The sequence below is a fragment of the Pteropus medius genome, unplaced genomic scaffold, assembly GCF_902729225.1.
Source record: "Pteropus medius unplaced genomic scaffold, Ma_sr-lr_union100, whole genome shotgun sequence".
In the NCBI taxonomy this organism is placed as follows: domain Eukaryota; kingdom Metazoa; phylum Chordata; class Mammalia; order Chiroptera; family Pteropodidae; genus Pteropus; species Pteropus medius.
In genome coordinates this window covers 4,627,670-4,647,954 of record NW_024347790.1, presented here as the reverse complement: position 1 = coordinate 4,647,954, position 20,285 = coordinate 4,627,670, and the positions used below count along the sequence as shown (strand labels likewise).

At 37.0% G+C, this 20,285-nt stretch overlaps 1 protein-coding gene across 8 annotated transcripts in view; it reads right to left on the bottom strand.

Annotated features, from left to right (window-relative positions):
• Positions 1-20,285, bottom strand: part of CACNB2 (calcium voltage-gated channel auxiliary subunit beta 2) — a 309,505-nt gene that overhangs the window by 102,053 nt on the left and 187,167 nt on the right. For 7 of the 8 annotated variants that reach the window (XM_039877507.1, XM_039877502.1, XM_039877509.1 and 4 more), the window contains one exon: positions 6,753-6,872. In XM_039877507.1, coding sequence (XP_039733441.1) covers positions 6,753-6,872 — 120 coding nt within the window. Of the gene's footprint in view, positions 1-6,752; positions 6,873-7,683; positions 7,753-20,285 lie in introns of those variants that run through there. The other variant, XM_039877508.1, reaches the window with a different exon arrangement.

Below are 20,285 nucleotides of genomic sequence, written 5' to 3'. Positions count from 1 at the left end.
AGGTAAGGAGACAGTTCTTCTTCCGAAAGCATTGCTTCTTATGAGAAAATGAAGGTGCGTGGGGCAGATGGTTTGCAGAAGATGGCAACAAATCCCAGAATCCACGCCCTTGGTAGCTTCCTCCCACAATGACTCCAAGTTTAGCCACTTGGCTTGCTTTGATCAACAGGACATTAACACGCATGACACAAGAAGGGATTTGACTATCATGTAGTGGGACCTGTTCTCTCTATTGATGTGCTTGTCACCCTGAGACCAGCATGAGAGCGGGCCAGCCAGCCCACTGGGGATGAGAGACCATCCGGAGGAGAATGAGATACCCAACTGCCAGCTGCCAGCCTGCAGACACACGCAAGAGGCCATCCAGATCACCTGGTCACCAGTTCACCTGTCAGCCAGCCAGTGACACAAGGATGAAGAGATCTGTGACCCAAGTCAAAATGGTGGTGACTTCAAGCCATTAAATCGTGAGCAGTTTGTTCTGCAGCAAAAGCCAGCTGAGAGAAGGAATGAGGATTTTTCTGATGTAAAAGGTAGTACAGGAACCAGAGCCGCAGGTACCACATGATCGTAACTGCTCAGAAGTATTTCAAAATGCTACGAAGCCACAAACTGTCTATAACGAGCAGTAATCACATGGTGAAGTCATTATTGTTGGTATTATTATTATTGTTGGTATTATTATTATGTCTACAAGCCCTGGAGATGAGTGAAAGACTCACAACACCAATGGCTGTGCCTGTCGTGCTTATGAGTTAACACAGAAGCTAACCCAGGTTCAGGGAGCTTTCACACTTTTTATAGGTAGAAAAAATGCAATTTAACCTAATGTGTATTTGCACAATAAACCAACTCATGCTGCTGGAAGTTAGACATATTTAGCCAGTTTTCTAATTCTATTTGGAAGGTAATTGTTATGAGTAGACAACCAACAATTTTTCAATACAAAAATTAAAACGCAGCATTGAAATCAACGACAGGAAAATCATGCTAGCTTCAAGTATTTCCTTATGAGTGTCTGCCATACTTTGTGTTTTCTGTTAGGAGATCTCTCTGCTGGATTTATCTTTTACCAATTAAATGAGCTTTTTTTTAGCTGTCTAGTTTAATACCTGACACATGTTCTTTAGATTCTCTCCATTAGTGTATTTTGTGGAGTGAAGAAAGTAGGCAATATAGGCATCAGCATATACTCCTCTCCTACCTCCCACATAATTTTCTCAATAAGACCCATTTTAAAAAACATGTTTAACATTTTTTGAAGTAAAAAATTCATCTTTCGGTTGAAGGTGAATAAACACATTCAAGTTTCTTCTTTCTTCTGAAAAGGATAGTTAGGGGGATATTTCTAATCGGGTAGATTTCTTCCGATGCCTCGTTATGGGAAATATTTTTCTCTTTTACAGTATGTTTATTGATAAATATGAGAAATAAAACATAGTCAATTGCACATATGCTTCCTCCTGAAAATGTGTGTGTGTGTTTTAAAGAAACCCACAGATATAAAGAACAGAAAATAAGAAGAGATTAGGCAAAAATGTTGAATATAGAAAATAATGGACAGTGGTAATTAACAGAGTAGAAAGAATGAGAATGTAAAATACCAGGAAATTGGGGACTCCTCTCTAGGGACACTGACCAGACTAAAAGGAAAGACAGCCCTCCCCACCAATTACCCTATAAAAGACCAACAGTCAGGAAGCTCTGCCATCACACGTGGAACTTCAAGTCAGCTTTACAATATTTTGCTTTTAATTATGAATAGACAGGCAAGAATCAAACCTTTGAAGAAAATCTCCAGTATGTAAAAATAAAATCCAATTTTAAAAGTTTCAAAAACAGTGACAGTACAGAAAACTTAAAAAATAGTCTTAACAGACACAGAGAAAATATTATACTCATGGAATAAGAACAGGAAGCTAAAAAAGGAAAGACGAGAAGAAAGCTCTTGAACGTTAGAATTTTATAAAAATAAAAATTCCAATACATGTTGTGGACAAAAATTCAGGTGGAATAACATAAAGACAGAGGGATCATAGGGAAAAGCTGAGGAGGGAAGAAAGCTCTAATCACATGTGTGACAAACTAGAGAACTAGAAAAAGAAGAAAATACGGTAGAAAAAAATTATCCCAAAATTAGTCACTTTCCAGAACTGAAATGACTAGCCCTTCACAACAAATGAGAAGCCCAGCACAATAAAATAACAAGACCTACGCCAAGGCAAAATTTCAAAATACCAAGGAAGAACAGTTCTCAGTATATTAGAGAAAATTTAAAAGCCACGTTCAAAGACCAAGTGACATCCAGTAAACATATCAACAGTGCTGGAAGCTAGAAGACAACAAAACAATGTCTTTAAAATTCTGAAGGAAAATGTTTTTAATACACGAATACTATACTCAGCCAAACTATTAATTGTGAGGCCAGAATAAAAACAGTTTCAAGTTGGCGAATCTTTCTCTGTAAGATTCCGTGTTTTATTTATTTTTTTTTTTTTGATTTTTGTTTTTTTGCTGCCAAGCATTTCTTCATGTTGGCCTTTACTTACATTTCTTATTAAGGCTTTGAGGCATTTCTCACTTCTCCACTCCTCACTTTCTACATCATAGGCTAAACTCTATCAGTCCATCCTGTAAAGTCGTTTTAATCCATTTCTATCTCTGCCAGCAGGGTGCAGTACTCTCAAATGCTCACAGACTTCTATATTCCCCTAAAGTACTTCCAGTCTACCTCTAATCACCATGATTTAAGGCCAAACTCTACTCCCTAGACAAACAGTAGAAGCTTTTTGCAGGCAAAAGATCTGCCTGTTTCTTCGTTGTGGCTCTGGCCTTGCAGTCCCTCTACTCACCAACTGTGACTAATAGAATTTCATTCATATAGTACACATTCACTCATGAGGGGACAATTGACTTAAAATTTCATGTTAATCCATTCTACAAAGAATCCCACACCGAACCTATTTCATCTCTGCACCATTACCTTCCTCATTCAGATTCCTCATCTCAGTCTCCGCACATTGGCCAGAAAAGATCATTTGTGGGGAGTGAGGGTGACAAGAAAATTATTCTTGCAATCAAAAAAATATGATAATACAATCCAGTAACTTTACTCTTAGATATACACATACAAGAAATAAACATTTATGTTCACGTAAAAACTTGTACATATACCAAAGGAAGAAGAAATAAACATTTATGTTCACGTAAAAACTTGTACATATACCAAAGTTCATAGTAGCATTATTCACAATAACTACAAGATGAAAACAACTCAGGTGTCCACCAACTGATGTGATATAAACATACAATGGAATATTACTTGGCAATAAAAATGAAGGACTGATACATACTATAGCGTGGATGAACACCGAAAACATTATATAAGTGAAAGTAGCCAGTCACAACAGACCACCTACTGTGTGATTCCATTTACATGGAATATCCAGAATAGATAGATCTATGGAGACAGAAAGCTGAACAGTGGTTGCCTAGGGCTGAGGAGGTTGCGGAGAACGTGGAGTGACTGCTAATTTAGAACATGGGATTTCTTTAGGGGACAATGAAAATGTTCTAAACTTTACTGTAGTGATAGTTGCACAACTGTAAATATCCTAAAAAGCAACTGAATTTGTATACTTTCAATGAGTGCATTATATCTCAAAAAAGCTGTTTCTTCTTAAAAAAAAAGATCAGTGTAGAAATAAACTTACATGTTACTTGTTTTTAAGGCAGACACAAAGAGCACCTGCTTAAATAAGGCAAGATTTGCAAAACATGGCAAACCAAACAGGATCAAAACGTGTCTTGGGGACCAGAAAATGCCAAGTTAAAACACAAGGTCATGTCAGTTGATATTTATTTGCCTCGAAATTAATACAGAATCTGTTCACCATAAAGTTGAAGAGAAGCCATAACAAAGTGTAGTAAAAAGTCCTGGGTTTTACTGGAAGCACAGAGTGCCTGGTTATATAACCTTTTGTAGGTCACTTAATTTCAAACACCAGTGTCTCTAGCTCACTACCTGTCAATTAGTTTATTTCACAGACGTATTAAGGCAATTAATGGATAATGTAGTTCACATTTACCGAAGGCCCGGATCTGGAAGCACAGCTGAGGTTTATTCCAGGCATTTGCACAGACCTATTTTATGTGATCTGTAGGGTTAGTGAGTTAAAGCATCCACTTATAAGATCTGTCTGAGAGATGCTATGATTACAAAATAAATGTATAAAACTTTTGATTCTTTCAAAATAAATGTGCAAAGTATTTTATACTATCTAAAATTAAGCAACAAATTCATGTATTTTTAAACTTGAAGGCTTCATTAAAATAGGTCTCAAAAAGGCATGATGGTATAAAGGCATGGTAGAGGGGAACAGAAAAAAGTAATCCAATGAATGAGCCATCTACAATATTTGTTTGCATTTCTTCTTTAAGGATATTAAAATTAATAAACCAGACTTACCAAATCATGACTTTAACACAAAGAAAAATTACATCCTAGTCCTTCTGTCTTCTTTCATAACATATTTAAATTCTCACTTACCTGAGTCTAGTTCATTTGCATACAACAAAGGTTTAAGATATTGACTTAATTTTAAGGAAGAAAAATGGATGTCAATAAACTATGTTCATCAAACACAGGAAACAGCCCTTCGATTATTTTTCCCTTTGTTTTAAATCTTCACTTTCTTTCATCTTCTATGTTATTTGTAACTATAAGTTTTTTAGTCTATATGACAAATAACATGAGCCTGGTTTGAGTTAGGACAGATATTTTGATCGATGCTCATTGGAAAGATATTTAAAAGTTCTATGCAGATGTGTCACTTAACTCAGGACTTAAAGCAGTCGTGGACAAAAAAATGCCAATCAGATAACCAAAGACTAAACACCAAATCTACTAGAATTTGGGTTGTATGATGATGTGGTATCAATACGAGAAACTGTTTATTTTGCTATGTGAAAATCACATGAATAAATTAGTACAAATAAAACACGCTTACTTTGGGAATACAAATGGTTATTTTTTGTTCCTTGACTTTCCTTTGCACCCTGGTGTAAAATGTAGAATTTAGAATTCAGCTTCTAAATTGCAACCTATATTAGCTACGCTGCAAACTTGTGGCAATTAACTTCACTAGTCATACACTGATTATTTAATTTTCTTCACTGTTTAATGTCAACTTTAGAATTCTTTTACTGTAGTAAGAACGTTTAACAAGAGATCTATCCCTTTAACAGATTTTTAAGTGCACGGTATAGTACTGCTCATTATCATAGGCACAATGTCATAGAGCGGATCTCTAGAACTTAATTCATTTTGTGTAACTGAAACGGTACTTCCTGCCCCAGCCCCTGGCAACCATCATTCTGCTCTCTGCTGCTGTTAGTTTCACTCCCTTAGAGACCTCCTAGGAGTGGAATCGTACAGTGTTTGTCCTTCTGCGCTTGTTTTATTTCACTTAGCATAATGTCCCTCCAGTTTTTTCCATGTTGTCACATCATAATGTTTTCAATGATTAACTTTGATAGAGCAGATGAATTGATGGTAGCTGGGCCACACCTTGCTCTATCAGCTTCCCGCTCCTGTTATTTATGGGTTGTCTGGCAGTCAGGACTGTGTCACATCTGGAGATGACTTCCCTGCCAGCAGAGGTGAGAACATTGTTTTGATGTACAGAAATACTGCTTTTTAAAAGTCATGGCCTCCTGGCAGGTCCTCTGTAAACTACTAGGGCAGCTGTGCTAGAAGTCATGAATATTACATAAGGGCCGTCCATGCTTTCTGAATCTCCAAGCCATGATTCCCATAGCAACACAGAGATTTTACTCATCTCAAAGATGCAGTAGCCAGCAGAAGTAGTCTAATGTTATCCCTCGATTTTTTCTAGCAAGATCGACACAGTACTGATGCTTTTTCAAAGCAATAATTTTTTCAAAAGAAAACCAAGAACCGTGTTAAAATATGTTCATTTAAAAGTTACCGAGTATGACACACACGCAGGTATCTTAAACTTGAACAACAATCTATGTTTTTGAAATAGCTGCTATTCGAATTCCTTCACGGGAAAAAGCATTCAAATCATGACGATTAGTGAAATGAAACACAGTCTCTGCTAAATTCTGTACTTAGATATTTCATGTCTGATTTCCAGTCCCCCTTCCCTGTATATGCACTTTATTATCATGGGATGAAGAAGAAATTCTCCAAGGGAAGGAATGTTTTCAACTAAGAAGAATCCTTTGTTGCTTTATTTTTGGAAAGCGTAATATAGTCCATTTTTTATAAATATAAGAAAATCCCATTACAAAGCATCTATGGAGTAAAACTTGTGGGAAAGATTGCTCGAACATCAAAATAAATGTTAGCTTGAAAAAAGTTTGTTTTTCTAAGCAGAGAAATGGTTTTCTGGAAAAATGAAGTAAAATCATTTCGATATCAGGTATAGTTTTTCCTCTTTGTATGTTCAGGGATTCTTTTGTGTGACTACATAAGCCATCTACCCACAGAAACAAGTTCCTTAAATTATAAAATATAAAAGGCAGGGCCACTCTTCTATACCACACTTCCTGTTTCTACCCAGGGAAGAAAATATTTCTTGTACCTCTATTTTAAACCAGACAATGAAATACTGTAAGAGCCCAAACATATGTTTTAGGAGAAACTTCCACAGGTGGCCCATCACAGTCTGGGCACAACTGGCAAAGAAAGAGCTTGGCTGGGGAAAAAAAAAAAATGATTTTACCTTTGCTTTTTCCAACTGGGCCTGTGCCTGTCGCTCTGCTTCTCTGCGCACTGCCTCCCGGTCTTCCTCCAAAGAAACATCTGAATCGGATGGACGGCTGGTGTAGGAGTCTGCCGAACCCTGGAGAGAAAAATGTACAGTTTAAAATAGATTCTGTCTATGACGTTTGCATTGGAAATGTTTCATTGACACCACAGTTAGCTTCCTAGATTTTGCTATAAGTTCCTGAAAAGAGGAAGAAATAATCCATCTCGTGGCAAACCGTCTAGAAAATCCCGCTCTGGCTTGCAGACTATTCACTAGGATGTCTGTGCCTACCAAGTTACCATTCCTTCTCAAAGCCTTATGCTGCAATTCCTGTCCTTTCTGGAAGCCAGAACAGGTTCCTCCAGAATGAAGCCGGCTCCATGGTGCAGTGCAGGGCTGAAGGGCATCGATGGGTTTCAAGGATAGCTTCAAGAACAATCCACACACTAAAGCAAGTATTTACAACTAGAAAGGAGCCTCTAATAAAAAAAAAAAAAATACAAGAAAGGCGAACGCATTATAAACTTGAACTCTCCAAAACGTCACTACCATGAGTCGACTCCCACTTTAATCTTAAGCATCCTTTTGTACCTTTTTATTCACCTGATACCTTCTCCAACAAAACTGCAACAGCAGCCAGCGTCACTCAATCTTGAAGCAACACATTTTTTCAATAATACTTTTAAGTAGATATTAGCAAAACCTGTCAACAGAAAACACCTGCCCAAGATATCTCCTATGGCAATAAATCACGACATAGGAAAAGGAGCTCAGAAAATTATAGGACTCTCCTTGGCTCCCTCTCTTGCAATCAGAGATCACATTACTAAATAAAGGAGCCCGCGCCACAAAAGCAAAGCAAAGACAAAATAACGTCTCCCCAAACGAACGCCCTGGAGCTTACACAGATATCCGAATTCTTCAGCCTTCCTCCCTTGGCTCTTTTCAGAAGCCTGATCCAGGTGGCCTTCATGAGCCAGACAGCGGCTTTCTCATCCGCAGCTGCAGCCCCGGGCGCAGATCCTCAGTGCGCGCTGAGCCCAAGAGGACAACCCCTGCTCCTTTCCCATCCATGCTCGGGGCAAGCCCCTCTGCTGCTCCCTTTCTGCCTCCGGGCTTTCACTCCCTACCCCGGAGGACTCCAATCCAAGGAGATGGTTATTTTCCCATTGCAGCGGGGGAAACAAACACTCGAATGCTTTATGTTGCTTTAAACAGAAAAAACGATTCAAGTGCATTCAAAGACAGGCACCAACTCGTTCTAAACTTAATGCATCTTGCTACCCTGAATATTCTCTTCCCTGCTCTTGGATTGCTAAAGGAAATTAGTTGTAAGAGAATCTGAAAACAAAAATAAAAACAAAAAACAACGTATGCAGTGACATTTGCAAGTGCAAAGTTCAAGCCTTATCTTCAGAGATCTGGAGGGGGAGGGCCCGGGACGCACTCACCCGCACTGGGCATGCTCCATAGGTAGCCTTTTTTACGCAGATGCTCACATCATACATACTGCTAGTCTGTGTCAAATTGCCATTTGCATCGGAAGTGTAAATAGCTGGAAAGGGCTTGGGTTCTATAACAACAGACACGTAGTCTGTTTGTCATTTTTATGTTCCAGGTAAAACATTCTCTCCAAAACACAGCATGTTTTCCTTTAATGATTCCTTTCCATTACCCTGCTTACAGAAAGTACATCCCATGCCCTAATTCACAGAGAATAATATATACGTTACTGGACAGCAAAAATCAAATAATGCTCATCAATAATAATACCATACTGTTCTTGATTGCTTGTGACTCCCCAAACAAAATGCAAGAGATAAATTTTCCTATTTAATTAGGACGTGAAAGTAATCACAGCTCCAAGCGATGAGTTTAACCGAGCTCAAAATGACTTTGAACCGCTTCTCCAACTGAGAAACTACCATTTAAAATAAAGTCACTGGAATAAATCACGGTGTGAATTGCTATAACAATAATTATGAAATTTCAAACCCTGGTTGGTTTATTAGCTTGAGTTAAGATTCATAGAACAATTAAGTCCAAACGCTTCTTATAAATAAGGTGACTGAGGCTTAAGAAGATACTGGTTAGCAATTTCCTGTACTAACGGAATTACATTTTTATAGTCTATTTATGAAGAAATACACACTTCCAGATTTCTTAAAGTAAACAAAATTCTAACACTGCAATCCAAGCTATATTTTTGTTTGCAGTGGGGGAATTATTTTGTAAAGGTTTATGCGAATGAAAGGCTTTCTTCCGAATTATTCCCTTTTTCTCTCTCTTCCTTTCTTCCTGAACCCTCCTCCTTCCTTCCTTCCTTTTTTCATCCTTTCATCTCTGGACTAAGACCAGTCTTCATGGCATAAAGGTTAGAAAATACCATTGAAGAGTGGTTTTAGAAGAAAAGTAATAGATCGAATGCACTATAAGTGTGGAATCATTACATAGATTAATAAAAAGATTAGTTCCAGTGTTCTGAAGTGAATGTAAAAGGCATGGGGGCGCGGTACAAAATGCAGTGCGATTTTTTGCTCAAGTAAAATTCCGAAGGGGTATATGAATCTTTCTACAGACACACAGACTAGGGGCTTCCTCATCTCCCCCAGAGGGTTTATTATTGCAGGAGCAGCACAAAGGGCCTCAGATCCCACTGTCACAGGGCTGGCATTTTAGACCCAATCACCCTGCCAGAGGTTCAGGTCACACCTCAGTGACAATACAAAGTTTCTATCATTAAGAAACCCCCATAATGAGAGGAAGAGTATTGAGACACGCGTGAGCGCGCGCAAACGCACACAATTTATGCGACTGTTGTTCCCTTTTAAACAAAATAAGATTTAAAAAGTCCTTTGCTAATAATCAGATGTAGCTTTAAATCGCAGTCATTTTGAGACCTGTTTCCAAGTTTAAATAATGAAGTGGTTAAAAAAAAAACCTCTACATTGGCTTTTGACAATAATTTTTTGACTGTGTGCGACAATAGATTATCCTTTGACTATTTTACAACATGAGACATGACTATGAACCGATGTTTAATGTAGCTCATGGAAGGAGCCACATCACTTGCACACCTTGTATCTGTAATAGTATATACTTTCAAAATATTTTTCGTCATAGAAGTTAAATGTACCCACTGTAGAAAGAAAGAGACACAAATACGGTCACCTTACATCCTCCCACCAAAGACAGCCCCTAATAAACAGCAGCATGTTTTAGCCTCCAGAGTTCCTGCAGTTTTGAAAGTCACCCTCCCAACATGTGCATCACAATCCATCTCCTTCCTTCTGAGACTGCGGGTTTATGCAGTTAGAAGTGATATATCTAATTAGGCTTGGCCTTCGGTACCGTATAGACTTTCTGGGTCACGTCGTCGTCAGAACAGCTGGTAGTCATTTCCATGAACTCCAAAACAGGTTCATTACGAGATGTGCTCGATGTCTCGGGTTCCTACGACATGATTAACTGGACGTCTGTAGTTTTCATCCTTGCAGGTATGCCACGTGTTCAGCTACCCACGTTTCCTTTGCTACATCTTGTCAGTCCTCATCGTACAGTTCCAAAATGCATTTTGCGGTCTACAAGCGCTCACCCAGCATCTTGTACTTTTATCTTCATAACTCTTACTCCAAATATGTGTTCTTTGTGTATAGGAAAACTTAATTTAATTAGCTTAACTAATGCTTTTTTTTTTCTCTTCAATTTCTATCTTTTTCCACTTTTATGTCAAGTATTTGCACAAAATGCATTCCTCTTGTCCTTTAGCACCTTTTTTTTTTTTTTACTTACAATGCTTCCTTTTTTGATGTTGTACTCTGTTTTGTGGTCATATATATTTCCAAGATTGGTTATCTGACACGTTCTTGTATTTTCTCTTTGAAAGCCAAAAGGATGAGTCATAAGCCTATTCAAGAGTGGCACTTTTGATCCTAAAGTGGTCATCTATTTCTGTATAAAATTCTCATCTTAAGTCTAAAGCAATGCTCTTGGGCAAAATCAATTTCTCATTGTATCCTGAGTCTACCAAATTCTAGATGAAGCTATGTCCCCTCCAAAATCCTCAAGATTTCAGATGGCCTCCTCATGTACAGGACTATGCTGAGCCAATGGCAAGTTGGACTTCAATTATTTCCTCCGACCTGACATGGTACAGAAAGACGTTGCCATACTGGTCAGGCCCACATTTTAAAAATAAAGCAAAATGGGATAGAGTTTGAGGCTGAGGACCAAGAGGAAAGGTCTGTTTCTTGTGTCATCTTCTGGCATTGGCTGGGGATGATAATTCTTTAATTTCTCATATTGTCATCTCTTTTCACAATCTAAAAGAATTTTTTTTTTTTCTGTGAAGAGATCTGGATCTCTCCAAGAAAATGCATCGCTACCTACCCGCTGTTTTGTTGGTTTCTTCAGAAACAAAACTGTAAACTGTTTACTGATAATGAGCATTCCCGACTCTAAAAACTCAAACATGATGTAGGCTACTGAGATGGAATGATTTTCATTACTATTGTATACTTTAGTTTGCAAATGTCACATAATTCCTATTCAAATCCATCCCATAATGGAATCTCAAATGTGACTGGCCTACCATTTGGCTTAATATCAAAATATTACCAGAGGTAAAGGTAATCAATCTACGTCAGTTCCTCCCTGTGTGGTACTTTTATGATTACATAAAAGCTAAAGTGTTAGCTTCAGTTTTCTCAAGAGCATAGGAAAATTTATAAACTTTGTGTGGTTACAGTACGTACTGATGAAGACGTTAAATTTTACCAAAAAAATAAACCCCAAAAAACAAAAACACGCATTTAGAACTGCGAGTGCTGTTACTGTAACTTAAATGCTGGGAATATGGCTGTAAAAAGGATTAAAACTTTCTTTCCATCATGTGGCTTGATATTCTAGTGGAGGAGACGAGTTTTTTAAAAAGTTATCAAAAAATGATTACAATGAGAAAAAAATAAAATGGGCTGAGGTCAAAGAATGATGGTGGGAAGATGCTAATTTAGTTTGGATGATGTGATGACACACAGATATTTATGCTGAAACCCAAAGGATAAAGAAAAAAAGTTCGCCCTGTTGAGAAAAGAGACGTCTAGGCAGAGGGAACAGCACATGCTCAGGCCCTGCGGACAAGGGATGCTTAACAGTTTGTGGAGCTGAAAAGAGATCAGTTTAGCTAACGTGCTACCTTTTCGGGAGTAATTAAGATCTCCCCCTTCTCCCCTCTCCCCATTCTTTTTTCTCCCTCTACAGGTAGATAGATACACATGCAAGCACGCCTAAAATACAGATTCTGGGACTCCTTTTCGTTTACGTGGCATCGCCTCACAGAAAAACTCCTTACACATATTTGATTTTCTTAATTGGAAGTGGCATTTAAGTTGTCAGTAAATTCCACACTATTGGAACAATCGTGTCTTCTGAGATTTAAACAGAGGTCTCTAATTTTCTTATAAATCCAGCACTATCTCTTAAAGGTAAAGTCAGATAACTTTTGAGAGTTTTCTATATTACGTTACTAATGAGGGGAATCAAGTTATTAAGATTAGACTGTGTATGTGAATGATAATAATCACTCATTTTTAATAAATGCAGCTTTCACTGTGCTAGGCACTGTGCTGATTCACAGCATTACATAGTTTAATCTCTAATGATCTTATTTTTAATGATGAAAAAACTGAGGCATAGAGAAGTTACCTGATGGAAGTTACAAAGCTAATAATCGATGGCAGTAGGAGTTAACTTTTAGCAATCGGAATTCAAATTCCATGCACACATCAGTTCATAAAAATAAAAGCTACAACATATCCCTACATGTAACTGATGTTTCTATTGACCAAAAGCATCTTTCTGTCTGCCAGGCACACGCATAGCCATTTCCAATGGTCACAAGTGTCATAATGACGTCCAAGTTCATAGCTATATCTTTCCTAATCATTCTCTCTCTCTCTCTCCCCGCTCCCCTATTCCACCCTCTCCCCAACCCCACATTTTATCCTCTAAATTTTATCTTCCCAAAAGGCACAATGAGGGTACAACGAGGGTTCAATACGACACGGATAATTTCTCATCCTTCAACATAATGCTGTTTTGTGGAAAGAAGGATTTGAAGAGTTGCCTGCCACCCTGAAATTTTTCTCACTTCAAAGTAGCTCAGATTGTAAAGTATTCTTTTCATTACTTATCTACAATGTAAAGTAGATAAGTAGAACAGAAAAACAACAGAAGTCAAGAAACCAGCTATTTAAAATTTTCTCTCTTCCTTGAAAATGAACCTAACTTGGCAAGCTGACCTTCAATAGCCTCTTTGGCAGTTAATCTTGCCTGAAGCTGGTGAGAACTCAAGCATCATTTGGGTTAACCTTTCAGTTCAGTAAGAACAATTGCTAGTTTTCAGCGCTGAAGCTGAAGTTATTAAAAAGTAAAAAATGATAGGTCTAAAGCTCAGAGATGTGACCAAGAAATCTTTAAGAGTAATGTATCAAAACACTGTCATTACCAAGTTATTCCTTAAAGTGAGGGCATAATGGCTGTTCATATTTCATAGAAGAGCTCTGTCCAATATTCACAAATTTTGACAGTCAAAAAGAACCCTTTGAAAATTGGATGATCAATTTTAATATTATTTTGAATTTAGATATCAAGCATAGGATAAATAATTTCCCTTCATAATTATATTACTGCATTTTGTGTGTGTGTGTCTGTTGGGGGAGTTTTTTAGGCCTTTAATATAAATTTACAGATGGTGATAGACAAGTTTTCATTCTTGTATAATTTCTTATGAAAAACTTTAAATGATGAGAATGGGAACGAGTAGGCAAAAAGCAGAAATATAGTGCCTGGGAGAATTGGACTTCCTCAAAATATTGTTAAGAATTAAATTGAATGAGGGAAAAGGAGTGAATAAATCGCACGTAGGAAATTTTTGTATAGCCATTCCTGATGGGTACAGATACTGCCAGAAACTGTGTGGACATCACTACTTTTAGTCTTTCTACTGAAGCATTCCAGTCAGATGCACACATTCTGTATTTCTCTCTGCCTAGGGAAGGTTTCTAACCTTCTCCTGGCTCCATTTTCTCTGCCAGCTCCTATCCCATTTCTTTGTTCTTTGCAGGAAAAAATGCCTAAAAGAAGTTATCTCTAATCACGCCAATTCATCTCCTCCATTTCTCTTAAACCTCTCTTCCACCATTCCACCCAAACTGCTCAAGGTCATCAATGATATATGGCTAAATCCAGTGGTTAATTCCCAGTGCTCATCTCACCTAACCTATGAGTAGCATTTAGCATGGTTGTTTAATACCACCCTGTCTTTATTCACTTTCTCAACTTGGCTTCCAAGAAACCACTCATTCTTTGTCTTTCTCTCACCTGCTGGCTGCTTCTTTGAAGTCCTATTTACCTGTACCTCCTCTTCCATTCATCTTCTACACCCTCCCCTCACACACATGACCTCCGGATGTCCCTCGCGGCACCAGGAATGCTCTGTCCTTAGATTTCCACACTACTACCCATTGCCTCCTTCAAGTCTTTGCTCAAACGTCACCTTCTCATTGAGGCCTTTGGTGACCATTCTATTTAAAACTGTAATCTCCACTGTCCCCCAGGATCTCTCATCTCACTCACCCTGTTCTACTATTTTTAATAGTGTTTTTATCTTCTAACATGCAATGTAATTTACTTATTATGTTTATTGTTTAGTGTCTATCTCCCTCCAATAGAATATAACATCCAGGAGGGCAGAGATTATTTACTGTTTTGTTCACTCTTTTACCCCAAGTACCCAGAATAGTGCCTGGCACAGAATACATTCTCTATAAACATTTGTTGAGTGAGTGAGTGAGTGAATGAATGAATGAATGAATGAATAGGGTCACCAGAGAGAGAGCCTATTCTCTCTTACATCCTATATCTTGAAGGTCTTTCACTATTCAGAGGCCTCCTTAACATTCCTAAACATGTCTAAATATTTTTAAATATTCCTAGGTATTCTCATGTCTCTTCCTTATTAAAACAAAATCAACAGCTACCTGATGGACCCACAGTGAGTGGTCAATTAATATCTTCTATAGTAAACAAAAGCATCAAACAAAGACTTAGGCCTGAAGATATATTTGATGTTTTATCGTAAACCTCAACAAATACCAAATTCATTAACTTAGTGTAAATGTCAACTAGATAGGTCAGTTGATTAAATAAATATGTTCCATAACAAGCCACTCAAAAAAAAAAAAAGATTATAGTTTATGCAGCATCTATCTTCCAAAGAATTTAAAAGAGATTTTATATTTTGAAAATATGATTAGTGTTACTTTCTATGAAGCTTCTTTTCCTATTAATTCCACTTCTTCATTCCAGGGACTCAAAGTTCTCATCTTAAAGTTGCTAATGACTCATTGTACAACCATAGGCAAGTCATGTAAATACCCTCCATGCTAATTTTCCTGTCTATAAAATGAGAGTGCTAAATCAAAGCTACTAGAAAGAATATTCTTGAAAAGTTTCTTACAGATGGTTGAAAATACGTTATAAATATAACATATTGTGTGACTGTTTAAGTACTGTTACTTCGCATTCACTACCCCATTCTTATGGGGATAGAGTTTAAAATCACAGCAGAAAACGTGACTACACATCTTCTAGGAAGACAGGATGTTTAAAAAATCCAGCCAGCATAGAAGGAAGATATTTTTTTCCAAGCAATTTTGGGGTAATCCATTCGAAAGGAGTGCAACTGACTAACCGGACAGGCATAAAACTCTGGGACAAGTGGTCTCTCGGTGACTAAATAAAGGTCACTTCAAGAGATGACATGTCTGGCTATGAACCTTTCCCCGAGTGGTAGCACAATCAAACAATAAATCTTGACTCCTGCTTTCCAGGGTGAATGCTCCCAGGTGGCAATGCACAGTCGAGCCACAGGTTAAAGGACAGTCATCATGTGTGTCCTCCAGGGAACCACAAGGCTGTGAAAGGGGTATGACTTCAGTCCTTAAAGATCTGACTCTCGAAAACTTTCTTGGCACATACAGAAGTCAAACTAATTGATAAGAAAAACTGTAGGCGATCAATAGATATAGACAGAGGTTATGAATAGAAATTTCACAAATAAATCAGTCACAAGCATCTAAAAAAAAGTGTTCAACCTCACTAAATTAAGCACAATACCACTCCCTCATTAAATTTGTAGTCTTTGCAAAATTCCAATTCACAATGTTGTGAGGATACGTTAAAATTGATGCTTTCACTTCTCGTTAGTTTTTTGACTTTGACGTAATCTTTTGGGAAAACAATGTTCTTTTAAAAATTATTTGCATATGGATATGTATCAGATTAACATGGATCTAGACTAATGATTTCACTTCAGAGACCTATTTTAAAATTCTTAAATTATAGTCCATACACTTAGTAGATTATTACTCCACTTCAATAATAGTTACAAAGACTAAAGAACATTATAGGCAAATGTTTATGATGACTATATCTGGTAAAAAAAAAAAAAGCCTAAATCTTTTCTAAATACATAAACTCATGTATGTAAAAATATTAGGAGTACACAAAAATAATGGAAGAGATAGGGTTGGATTGGTTTTTCTTTTTTTTTTTAATTGCAGTGCTAATTTAATTTTTTTTGTAGTGTTATCATTTTGGTGAATAGAAGTAAAAAGCTGTTTCCTATTATAATTGAAATGTGTAACAAACTACCCTGAAAATATTTTTGATGTTGCAAAAAGAAAAAAGAGTTTTCAGATACGTGTTTCCTCTAATTGGTTGATTTAACCTTGACAGGTTTTTTTTTGCATGTGAGGAAGAACCGCAATCTTTGCATCTCCTGAAAGACTATGCATATTAAAAAATAAAATAAATGTTGATGCAGGAATTATATCAGATAGGACACAAGAATTAAAAGTACTTAGATATAAAATTTTACAGTATTACATTTCTCTGTAGAAAATGTAGTAAGATGATTATTTTAAATGCCCATTGAAATACGAGGCCTTTCTCATGTGACTGTTTAAATAAGTTTTTGGTATTAGGTTAGATACTTAAGGAGGCCAAATGACTCAGTAATTTGGTAGTAAATTATTTATATACTGCTCTAAAAGTCTAACCTTCTAGAAAGATAGGACTTTGCTTCAGAGAGATTTAATATTAAAAATAGGCTACACACGAGAGATTTGGCTGGAAAAGGGCCAGTGTTATGGAGCATTTAGTAATAAAGCGCCACAAAGTACCCTACTGACCTAAAATAGTTAATGCATCCCTTTAAGCAGCTATCTTACTTTCAGGAGGTGATTTATGGTTCATACCAATTTATGCTTAGAATAGGCTGCAAATTTTAGATTGTTTAGCCAGAAATGTGCTATTGGTTGCATTCATAATAATTTTTTCGAAGATGATAGCATGGGAAAAATACACGAAAGTCTCACTCCAAAAATGGAAGTCCAATCCTTTACAAGTTACCTTTTTCTGATTTCTACAAAGACTAAGTACAAGAATATGTCCACATCATGTCCAGAGAGATGTCTGAAATGGGAGGACCCTGACTGCCTATAGCCAGAAGGTAAGAGTCACATCCTGAACACATGCTGTTTAGAGAACAGTATTTCTCGGGACTTAATTTTGCCTGCGTGAACCACATATTTTATGAACACACATTAATATGATTCTAGCTTCACATTCCAACCTCTGAAAGCAATTAAATCCCAGGAAAATGAACTTTCAATTAAGGAGGAGAGGTAGGGGCTCCTACCTGTTTATTCCTGACAATAGAACTGAAGGACAGCAGCCTAGAGTATAATTTTCCCAGGTGGCACTGCATCTGGAGACCTGTTCCCAGCAGTGAGGATGAACAACTGTTTCTCTTTCCACTTGCAAAAAATTGACTGCTCTCATTCTTGAGACTGACTCCCGGCGGTGCTTACAAGCAAGGCAGCCCACCCTACAGAGAGGACGTGACAGTTTTCCCCCACATAGGTGGAAATGTGCTAATTAATATAAAATTTGGATTACCTAGGGATTGCACAAAGAAAAGACCACACATTTTTCTAAAAAGTAGGATCCTCTAGTTGGGATATTATTTATTGTTTTCCTATTCATATTTTCTGTAGTCATCTGAAAAATAACTTGCAAAAATTAGTTTTCCTAATTAACAATTTTTTACTTTTTAAAGTAATTTAAAGCATAAGACCATCCTCAAAATAGTTCCTTACCCCCACACAAGGAATGTACTTTGGTTCTCACCATTAAATTAATACTCAAGGGTTTTCAACCAATACAATCTTTTCTTTTTGGTAAAGGCAAAAACAAAATGAAACTATCACTTGGTGAATAGGTCAACATTTAAAAAATATTTTTTCAAAGAAATTAGGGACACTGTTGTTCTTGAGATAAAAAGCTTTAACTTCATTGAATTAAAACTAAAAATGTTAATCAGTTTGTTATAAGTCTTGAAGACATTATGTTGAGTATAACAAGCCAATCACAAAAAAGAAGCTGGATCATCTTCTTATACTGTAAACAAGAATAGACTCGAAATTGATTAAAGACTTAAATGTAAGACCCGAAACCATAAAACTTCTAGAAGAAAACATAGGCAGTAAACTCTCTGATATTACTCATAGGAATTTTTCAGATATACCTCCTTGGGCAAGGGAAACAAAAGAAAAAATAAACAAATGGGATTACATCAAACTAAAAACTTTTGCACAGCAAAGGAGACCATCAACAAAATGAAAAAACAACCAACTGGAAGAAGATATTCACTAATGATACATCTGACAAGGGGTCAATATCCAAAAAAGAACTTATAAAGAACTTATAGAACTGAACAACAAAAAAACAAACAATCCAATTAAAAAATGGGCAGAAGACTTGGATAGATACTTCTCCAGAAGAAATACAGATGGCTAACAGACATATGAAAAGATGCTCAAGGTCACTAACCATCAGAGAAATGCAAATTAAAACTACAATGAAATATTGCCTCACACCTGTCAGAATGGCTATCATTAATAAGTCAAAGAACAACAAGTGTTGGCCAGGATGTGGAGAAAAGGGAACCCTCACACATTGTTGGTGGGATTGCAAATTGGTACAGCTGCTATGGAAAACAGTGTAGAGGTTTCTCAAAAAATTAAAAAAGGATATACCTTTTGACCCAGCAAATGCACTTCTAGGTATTTATCCAAACAAAACGAAAACAATTCGTGAAGTCTGTGCACTACAATATTCATGGCAGCACAATTTACAATAGCCAAGATATGGAAACAACCTAAGTGCCCATCAACAGACGATTGGATAAAGAAATTATATTCATATATACAATGGAATATTACTACGAAATCCTACCATTTACAATGACATGGATGGACCTAGAAGTTATTATGCTGAGTGAAATAAGTCAGACAGAGAAAGATAAATACCATGTGATTTCACTTACATACAGAATCTAAGGAACAAAAAGAACAAACTAATCAAAAACAGACTCACAAATATAGTGGACAATTTGGTGATGGACAGAGGAGAGGGAGGCTGGGGGACTGGGAGAATGGAGTGAAGGGTTAAAAAAGTACAAATTAGTAGTTGATAGATGGTCATGGGGATGGGGAGCACACCAGAGGGAATGCAGTTAGCATTAATATGATGGCTAGGTGAAGGGTGAGGGGTGGGAGGGAGCGATTGAGGGAATCGTTTTATGAACTATATAGATGTCTAACCAATGTACTGTATACTTGAAACTAATTTAAATAAATTTTTAAAAATCACCAAAACAAACAACAAAAAAGCCAATATTGTTACTGTTCCACTTATATGAGCTGTCACATCTAGACACAGAAAGCAGAATGGTAGTTGCCAGGGGCTGAGGGGAAGGGGGGTGGGAACTTTGTGTTTAATAACTGCACTTAATGCTACAGAATTATACACATATAAATGGTTAAAATGATAAATTGTTATGTATATTTGACCACAATAAAAAAAAATTTTTTAACCAACATGGTTTCTGACAGAGATATCAGAGTAAGCCTCCAAACTTGGAAAAAAAAAAAAAAAATGTGACAGAGAGCAAGGAGTTCTATTAAGCTAACAAACTATAACACGAAATCAGCTCCAGGAAAGCAAGGACTGCTCACTGCTTTGTCCCCGACTGTGCTCCAGCTCCTAGGACTGTCATAGATGGGCAAGCACACAACGCATTTGTTCTAGGGGTTTAAGAGGAAAAAGGAGAAAGGGGAGGCGTTTCTGCCCCCCCCCACCCCCAGTTTCAGTGAAATACAACTGACACACAGTGTTGCATAAGTTCAAAGTTGTGTAGTGTAATGATTTGACTTACATATACAGATTGCCCTCTGTATCCATGGGTTCTGCATCCGTGGGTTCAACAAACTACAATTTTGAAAATTTTCAAAAAATATTCAGAAAAAAATTTACATTGCTGCTGATGTGTATTATGTAGTTAGGCCTACTGAATATGTACAGACTTTTGGTCATTATTCC